General features: G+C 44.8%; 1 protein-coding gene across 1 annotated transcript in view; it reads left to right on the top strand.

The window, feature by feature from the left end:
* STK31 (serine/threonine kinase 31) overlaps positions 1–8,542 on the top strand; it is an 89,434-nt gene that overhangs the window by 29,154 nt on the left and 51,738 nt on the right. Inside the window, 2 exon segments of the mRNA XM_006027041.2 lie at positions 1,910–2,025; positions 3,839–3,998. Of these exon segments, the coding sequence (XP_006027103.1) occupies positions 1,910–2,025; positions 3,839–3,998 (276 nt within the window).

Below are 8,542 nucleotides of genomic sequence, written 5' to 3'. Positions count from 1 at the left end.
CGACGCAGATGGTCCGGTCATCTGAACAACCACGTGAGTTGTTCCAGCTGGCGGGGCCCAAGCCAGTTAATCCGTCCGCAAATCAAGCCGGCGGGAAAAGGGTACGTCTGGGATTGTGCTCGGCGACGGGAAGAAAGATCGATAGGTGATCAGTCTATCAATCAGCTAGCCGCAAGTCAGATCTCTTTAGAGGCACTCTGCAGCGTGCTCAAAGTTCTTCGACTTGGGCGGAAGTCGCTCGGAATTTTAAACGGCTAGCAAGCCAATTACTAGCCGCCATGTGTGAATAATTTAGCACTGGCCAATAGCGGGACACAAATTTGCATTCGAATAGCGGGAACTCTTTGCACCGTGCATTTCTGTGCTGCAAAGAAGAAATGCACCCTGCAAATTGGCGGGAACTCTCTTGCACCGAGGTTCTTCTGTGCAGCAAAAACCCTCGCAGTGCAAGAGGCGCTCATGTGGCAAGAAAATTCCATCGTGCCGAGGCACCAAAATCACTGGGTTGTGCCCAGAGCCAGAAGCTGTCCCAAGGGCTTCCATCTGAAGACGGCATATATTATATACTACTACTAAGTTATTTGAATACTTTTGAGTGTAGACAAGGGCCGGTTTTCATAGGGTATAGAACTTCTGCCTTCTGAGATTTGTGATTCTTTACTTCTTTCTATGTTTAAAGATGAACTAGCTTTTTCTTTTAATTGCAAGTAAACTTGTTTAAATGAGAATATGGTGAGACAGTGCTTAAAAGCCAGGTCTTTCCTCTTCTTGTATCAAATTTTCTTGTTTCATGTGCTCTCGATTTGCAGGTTGAAGTTTTCTAAAACAAATTCGAATGCATGTTGTTACAAATTTTAGATTAAAATTCATAGTGAATTAAATGTATAAATGCTATTACTTTTAAATGCTGCTAGTGGTAGCGTATCTTACTTGAGTTTTGGAGAACTTTAAGACAAAAAAAAATAGTGAAAATAAAGGGTGTTGCAACAAGTTAAGCAGGTACATAAGTTTACAAGAATGAATATACCTCAGTTCAACACAGCTTCTGGTACTGTAAACATTTAGATATAAGTCTTCTTAATAACTATCCTGAAAGTCTTTGACACCTCTAAAAAAAAAAATTGCTCAGAGCTAGCAATAGAAAGAACAAGTTAGAGCTTTATCAGGAATTTTTAAAATATATATATTTTTTAATTTTGGTTTGTGTGCATAAGGCTGATAGCCCCTAAAGAACACTTAATGGCCCCCGAAGAAGGAATAAAAAACCCCCAACATATCTGATTTATGACTGCAAGCCCTGTTGATGCCAGACTGGAAATCCTGGAGGTGGAATATATTTCCTCTTCTCCCTCCCAGTTCTCTTCCCCCTCTTCATTTTCTTACCAGTTTTGTTGACTTGAGGAAAATTATATCAGAGGTGGCATTGATCTACTGTTTTTTGGGGGTTTTTTTGGGGGTGGGGGGGTTGTGTTTGTGGTTTTATCACAGTAAGGAAATAAATGAATTTCTGGATTGTTTTCCTGGTACAGCAAAATGTTTCGAGTGTAAAATCTGAAATCCTGCTCATTAAACTTTAAACAAAAAAACCCCCCAACCACAACAAAATAGCTCACTGGAGCTCTTTAATGGTATGAAATGGGAAGAAAATGAAGAATTGTACGTGTGTGTGTGTGTGTGTGTGTGTGTGTAATAACACATGCACATGCATTTTTAAAATCGCAATGTATGTGATTATATGCACATGCAATCATGTTTTATAGGCATTTTGTCTGTGTTTTAAAGCAATTTGGCTATATTTCTTCTCTACCTAAAATCGCAGTAATAGCGCTCTCTATTTTAGTAATAGAAGCTGACTGTGTTCTTCCCTCTTCCCTTACGGTAAAATAAAAAAAACGCAATAAAAATGTAGGAAGAAAAGAAAGCTTCTAATGAAACTCATAAACATTTGGAGAAAACTTTGCAAACGTGTGTAGGAACTAAAATGAGAAATCTGGCTGCCAAGTTCAAGATACTGAAAGAAGTTAGGTATGTACATCTCTCTTAAACTATATCATTTTTCTATAATTCCATTGCTTACTTTTTTCCTTTTTAAAATGAGTCTCTGTTTGTTTACTCTTTTGTTTTCTATACATTGTGGAAATTTTATATTTCATATAAAAATTGATTTAAAAAAGTAACATAAATCAGTTTAGAGAAGACTTGCACTTTTTTTGAAAACCTCGAATGAAATCTGCACCTTCTTTTTCCATTTATCAATGTGATAAAGTTGTTCTTTTTAATGACCTTTGTGTTCTTTTCTTATCGTTGTAACTGGGGCTTAAAATCCCAAGTACTGCAGGAAACATTTGGATTAAAGCACCTACTTTTTTTAAAAGCACTTGCACCACAAAGTATGTACCATATTTACTCAATTAGAAGACAGGGTTTCTCCCCCTTCCCCCATTTAATAAGGGGAGGAAAAAACCCTGGCCTTGCAATCAAACAAGGTGGGGCAGGCAGCTGTGGCCAGGGCTGGGGCTGGAGCAGGAGCTGGGGCTGCAGCTGTTGCCTGTCCCCCTCTGCCTCCACCCCATGTGCCTCTGTATGCCCTAACCCTCCTCCCCTGCAACCTCCAGTCTCCCCCCACACCCTGTACCACTTCTCCTTCTCTCCACCTCTGCTGCACTCCTCCTTACATTTGCTCTGTGCCAGCAGGCTTTGTTTCTGCAGCCTGGGACACAGAGCGTGGCTCTAACCTGCCTCTGTAGCAGTGACAAGGAGCCAGCACTGATGCTATGGGCCAGGCTGGAGCAGCAAGTGCTGGCTCTGTGCTGTTGCTGCTACCGGCTGACCTGGAGCCATGCTCTGTGTCCCAGACTGCAGCAGCAACTAAGCCTACTAGTGCAGAGCAAAAGTAAGGGGGTGGGGGACTTCAGTGGGGGGAAATAGGAGGAAGGGGATGTGGGGACCTGAGGCTGGGGTTGGCAAGCTGCTTGCCTCTCTTGCTGCCTACCCCACCGCCTCTAAGCTCCCTGCCCCCCAGCACCACCCACTGCTTGTCCCATTACTAGCCTCCCATGTGCCCTACCACGTGCCCCCACTGCTGCCTGGTCCTGTCCCCTACCACCTGCCCCATTACTGCCCCCCTCATCACCTGCATAGTGGGGGGGGGGAATTTAAGATGGTTCTCCAATAATTAGATTCTGTATATGAAAAATTATAATGAATTTATAAATTTTGTGTGTAGAATCTGATTATTTGGGTCTTAACATCCAAGGTGGTTTTGTATTTGGGTAAACATGGTACACTAGTGATTAGTTTGTATCTCTTTGTGTAGTTAGTTATATCTCTGCTCCTTTTTTGTATTTGCTTTTTGTTGTGTTGTAGGCAACAAAGTGAAACAATATAGTTTTGAAGGATAGCTATAAAAAGTGCCTTTGTGCATATGGAGGAGACTAAGAAAAAAGTGATCATTTGCTTTAGTGAGAAAGGTCTCTTAACATGTTTAAGGGGTAAACTGAGTATTAACCTTTCAAAGAAGAGAGCAGTATGAGGCAGAGAATAGAGAAATAGAAAAATAAATAATAAATTGAAAGGGAGACAAGGAAGCAGTGAGGAAACTACAAGGAAGAAGGATGATAATTCTGTACCACAAAGAGCTACCTATATTTTGATGAATTTCTGTTCTCTGTAGTTGGTTCTGAAACAGACTTAATGTGTTTGATATTTTAGAGCAATTATAAGTAACCCTGATGGGTGATATTTTTTTCTAGAACTTTTGGTGCTTGAAGAAAATTATATTTCCAAGTAAAATTGTCTTGTTGAATGCCTTTTTTTTGCCCCTCCCCTCACCAAATAGGCATAAAAAAATGAACGTTCGTTTTGGAGATGACTTATCAGAAGCTGTGGAAATAGTTACTGAAGGCTGCCTTGCTACTCCGTCCTCCTTGGGAAATTTGGAGAAGATTTGGACAGAATATAACTTGGCTCAAGAGATGATTCAGTTATGCAAAAATGTGGTGAGTTGGATTTTTTTTCTGCAAAGCTGAAACTTGTAAGCTGTTGACAGCACATTCTGCTTATAAATGAACTCTGTTATCATAAATACAGAATTGAAAACATCTACAGTGTCTTGGGTACTACATAAGCAGACTTTGCAGCATTTGCCAGGAACTAATACATTTGTGGCTGGTTCATTTTATTTTTAAGAAAATTAAGCTTACTGTAAATCAGACTTGGGGGCATCTTAAATCTATCAAAGGATGGCAGGTAAGAGGTTTTATGCTGATAACAGAAAACTAGTTTCATCTTTAACTCTGGAGATGCTGGGCTCTCCATGGTACCCTTGCAAGTGCTTTTTGAGGCTGTGTACTAATTAGAGGAACTGTTTACTGCTGTTCTTATGTTAGGGAGAAAACAAGTGTATTAAACCTATGACAGCTGGCCTGGTGGCCTTGTGTGGGAGAGAGCTTTAGGGAACAGTGTTCATTTCCACGTTTTCCTTGCAGACCCAGGTCCTTCCCTGGTGTTGGCGTTTGCTGCTGCTAGACTCCATTTTTCATCTTCTCTTTGTTGCCAGAATATGCAGCAGCACAGACTGAATTGAGCTATTGAACACAACTGATCTGAAGTAAGAAACGCTTTGTGTTAGAAGCACAGGGCAAGGATGATGGTTTATAATGGAGCATAATTATGATGCTTGTGTGGTAAACTTACTGTCTCCATTGGCATTATCCTCAAGCGTGCTCTGTTACTCCAGGTAGGCTGTTTGGTATACCAGAAGCAGTGTAGCCACTTCTTTGTGCCTGTGTGGGTGGGCTAATTGTGATCTGTGAGCCCCTCCTACATGTGCAGGTAAATTTGCAATGGAATCTAACTCCCACTCACTCGCACCTTCTGCCATTCACCCACTTGCACCTCCGCCATGCTATGCATGCACAGCAACAGGCGTGATTGTGCATTAGATCCCATTACACCTTATTGGCAGCGCAGAGGGAGCCTGATCTCAGGGCTCAATGCTGCATGGGTGCCACACACACCTGCATGGCTTGGAGATGCAGCTGCCACAACCTTTGACCCTGCTACCCATGCAGATTAAAGCTTGGTAGCAACCAGCTATAAAGTTAGTACATATTTTCAAGGTCTAACTTTATAGCTGGTTGGAGCTTTTTATGGCATAAGTACTTTGCATGTGTAGCTGGTTTCAAGGTAATTGCACAATTAACTAGTGTAGAGTGGGCCTCTCTCGCACAGTGGAAAGGATATGCTACCGGCTTAGGGGTTAGCTTATTTGGAGCAGAGTAGCATGCTTTTGAGGGTGGTGCTGCTGGGGATGATGAATTTACTGTGTAGACAGAGCCAGTGCTTACCTATCTAATAATTGTGTTGCAGAGGTTAAAATATTGTTAGTAAGGGGTCTTGATATATTTGGATGGAAGGTGTTATGTTATAGTAACTAACTCTTGTATAGTGGTCTTAATCCATAGATCTCAAGGTGCTTTAGATAGCAAGGTGTCACAAATGCAAAGTAACATCCCATTAGTGTGTCTAGCTTTCTTTTTACACCTTTCTGAGTTGGATGTGGCTTTAAGGCTCAGTTCAGTATTTCTTTAGACAAAATAACCCCCAGGGATTTGTCACTGCTAGAAAAAAGTAATTTCTAAAAAGATTTCAAACCAGTAGAAAACAGTGTCTTAATCTTTTCTTAATTGTAAATGAAAATCTTTTAAGCAAGTCTGCTTAATTGCTAAGCATTGCAGAATTATATTGCTACATTAACTTATGAAATGGAGTAGAAAATGACCTATTAAGAGAAGTTAAATGACTCTTATTTTCTTCATCTGTAAATATTTTAAAATGTTCAGTTCTTAGTAATTTATCAGGTTACTTATAAACTAACCTGTTTGTTTAAAAAAAAAAAATTTCATGCTATATAAGTAATACCTACTGCTAACACAGAGTTTAACATTAAAACAAATGAGAATTTTAGTTTGATTAGTTTTATAGAGAGCTGGGCAGAAAGAAATGGAAATAGGCTAGTTTCCATGGCTGAGATTGGCAGAGAACAAACAGAAAAGGGTGTTTGTAAGCTTAGATATACTTTTCCTTCAGGAAATTTCCTGATTCCAGAACAGTGGTTCTCAACATGTGTAGGCTTAAGGCACCCGTTAAACAGTCACTCTTACCTTTTGCTCATTCTTAGACTACAGAAAAAGAATAAAACGATTCTTCTATTTCAGAGAACTCAGGAAGGCAACAATAGGTCAGAATATTTTTTACACAGTGCATTCCTATTTGAAATTTCTGAGTTTACCTTATAAATTATAGGTAGCTGTTTGCACGCTTAACAGTGCTAATATCGCATTGCACCCATAAAAGGATCTTGGTGCCCCAGCACCCTTGTTGAGAATCCGTGTTCTAGAAGAAGCAGCAGCACCTGAGGAGGAGGGGGGAATTTTTGCTTTACTTCCGCCCCCTGGAATCGCATTATTTTAAGCACCTCATAAGTCTGTTCATGTTGACATTCTAGTTGCCTTATTATGTGTTGTTTTGCTCTCTTGTTGCTCTCCTGTTTTATCAGTTATGTCTTCTGTTATTATAAACAGGGATCTGGGTTTTCCATTTTCTGGGACACCTAAAGCCCTGTCCAGAGTGGGGGAGGGGGCAGGGCCTGAGAATCTGAGAGCTAGGACTTGGCTCAGACTTGCTTTCCCTCCTGTAGCCTTTGGGGTAAGTAAAGCTTGTGGGGGAGCTGAGTTTTGGGGGCATGGTGCAGCTGGGGACCCCCTTTGGTGCTGGGGGGGGCTGTGGGTTGGGAATAAGAGGCACCGGCAGGGCCTGAAGGACCCTGTGGGTCAGGTGCAGGTGATGCTGTTTGGGGGGTAGGCCTGTAGGGAGGGCTGGCAGGGGGCAGGGCAGGGATGTGTGTGTGTGTGTGTGTGGGGTCAGAAGGAGCAGGGAGGGTTGATTGCTGCAGGGGAACCTGGTCAATATCCCTGTGTCGGGACCCAGCCCCGCTGCACCCTGCCCTGGGGGTAGGGATGGGTGGGCAGGCAGGGTCTCTTACCTGTGTGCCTGGCAGCGTTGAAGAGCCAGGATACCTGCCCTGCCACCTGCTCCTGCAAGGGATGCAGCTTCAGGGATGCCACAGCATGCAGGGTGCTGCTGCTGTAGCAATGGGCTACCACCCTCTCACCTGCCATGAGCCAGGGCAGGTGCAGGCTGCTGCTGCTGTCCCCTATTGCCTGCAAGAGGTCAAAGTGGTTTGCACCTGGTGCCTGCAGCTCCTAGCTACTGCCGCTGCCCCCAACCCCTGGTAGCAGTGAGGCTTAAGTGAGCAGCAGGAAGATGGCAGGCAGTGTGTGGTACCTCTTGGCCCATTGCATCTCTCCAGCTCTGGGAGGGGCCTGTAGGCAAATCTATGGGGAAGGGGGGAGGCATAGGTGACAACTGTGTGGTGCCATGGCTGCCCCACTGCTCCAAGGTGTTTGGTCTGGCTGGGCTGCAGCCCCATGAGTTGTATCCCACAGTGCTGAGATTTAAGTGGTGGCAGCTGAGCCCACATGGTGGGGGAGGGAGTGCATACTGTGCCCTTGCTCACAGGGTTGAGTTCCCCCAACACAGGGTTGGTGGCTGGGGCTGGGAGAGTCACAGCCCTCCACCTTGGAGCACAGCAGGATTCTTTCCCCTGCCCCCCCTGGGACTCACTGTCTGCTCCATCCTACCCTGGAGTGCTGTGATACCCTACCACCTTGGTACCCTTGCAGTTGCTTTCGCTGCCCACCCCTAAGGCTGTCTCTGCTTGCAGGTCATGCCAGCAGGGCTGGCGGTGGCAGCGCAGGGCGGTGCAGGTCATGCTGGCAGGGCTGGGGGGCTCTGTCCTGGGAGTGAGGGGCATTGGCATATCAGGGCTGCTCAGAGCCACAGAACAGCTGAGGGGAAAGCCACAGCTGGACCTGTGTCCTCATGAGTGAAGTGAGGAGGGGGAACTCTGATTTTTCCATCATAAACCAAAAACAAACGTAGAGGTGCACTGATAAGTTGGTCCATATTGTATTGGTACTGATAAAAGGAAAATTGACATTATTAGCAATCTACCTTTTTTTGGCTAATGTGACCAATAATGTTATCGATAAATGCCGTATGCAGGCATGCGGCCATGAGTGCAGCCTAGGAGGTTGGAGAGCAGTGTTTGTGGGGGAGGGGGGAGATAGAGGCCACTGCAGTGTGAGAGGGAGAGGGGCAGGAGCAGCTGCACAGCCAGGGTGGGGAGTGGGATGGAGTTGCAGCTCGTCCAGGGAGCGTGGGGGAGTGTGGCTCCCACTGCTGCGTGCAACCCTGGGGGCATGTGTCCTGCAGATCTGTGCATGGGACGAGGGCAGGCTATCCACTGCGCGCTCGGGGCTGGAGGCTGTGTCAGCTTCATCCTGGTGGTGGTGGGGGCTGGGCCTTGGTTGTGCTTGGGGTGGGTGGTGGCGGTTCTGGGAGGAGGAGTTATGGTGAATTTTGGGGTGGCTGTAGTCCCCCCTCTTCTGTAGGTCCCTTCCAGCACCACTGCTGCCTG

This window comes from Alligator sinensis, unplaced genomic scaffold (genome assembly GCF_000455745.1).
Source record: "Alligator sinensis unplaced genomic scaffold, ASM45574v1 scaffold978_1, whole genome shotgun sequence".
NCBI lineage: Eukaryota > Metazoa > Chordata > Crocodylia > Alligatoridae > Alligator > Alligator sinensis.
The sequence above is the reverse complement of the archived record's forward strand: the minus strand, read 5'-3'. Positions and strand labels throughout refer to the sequence as shown.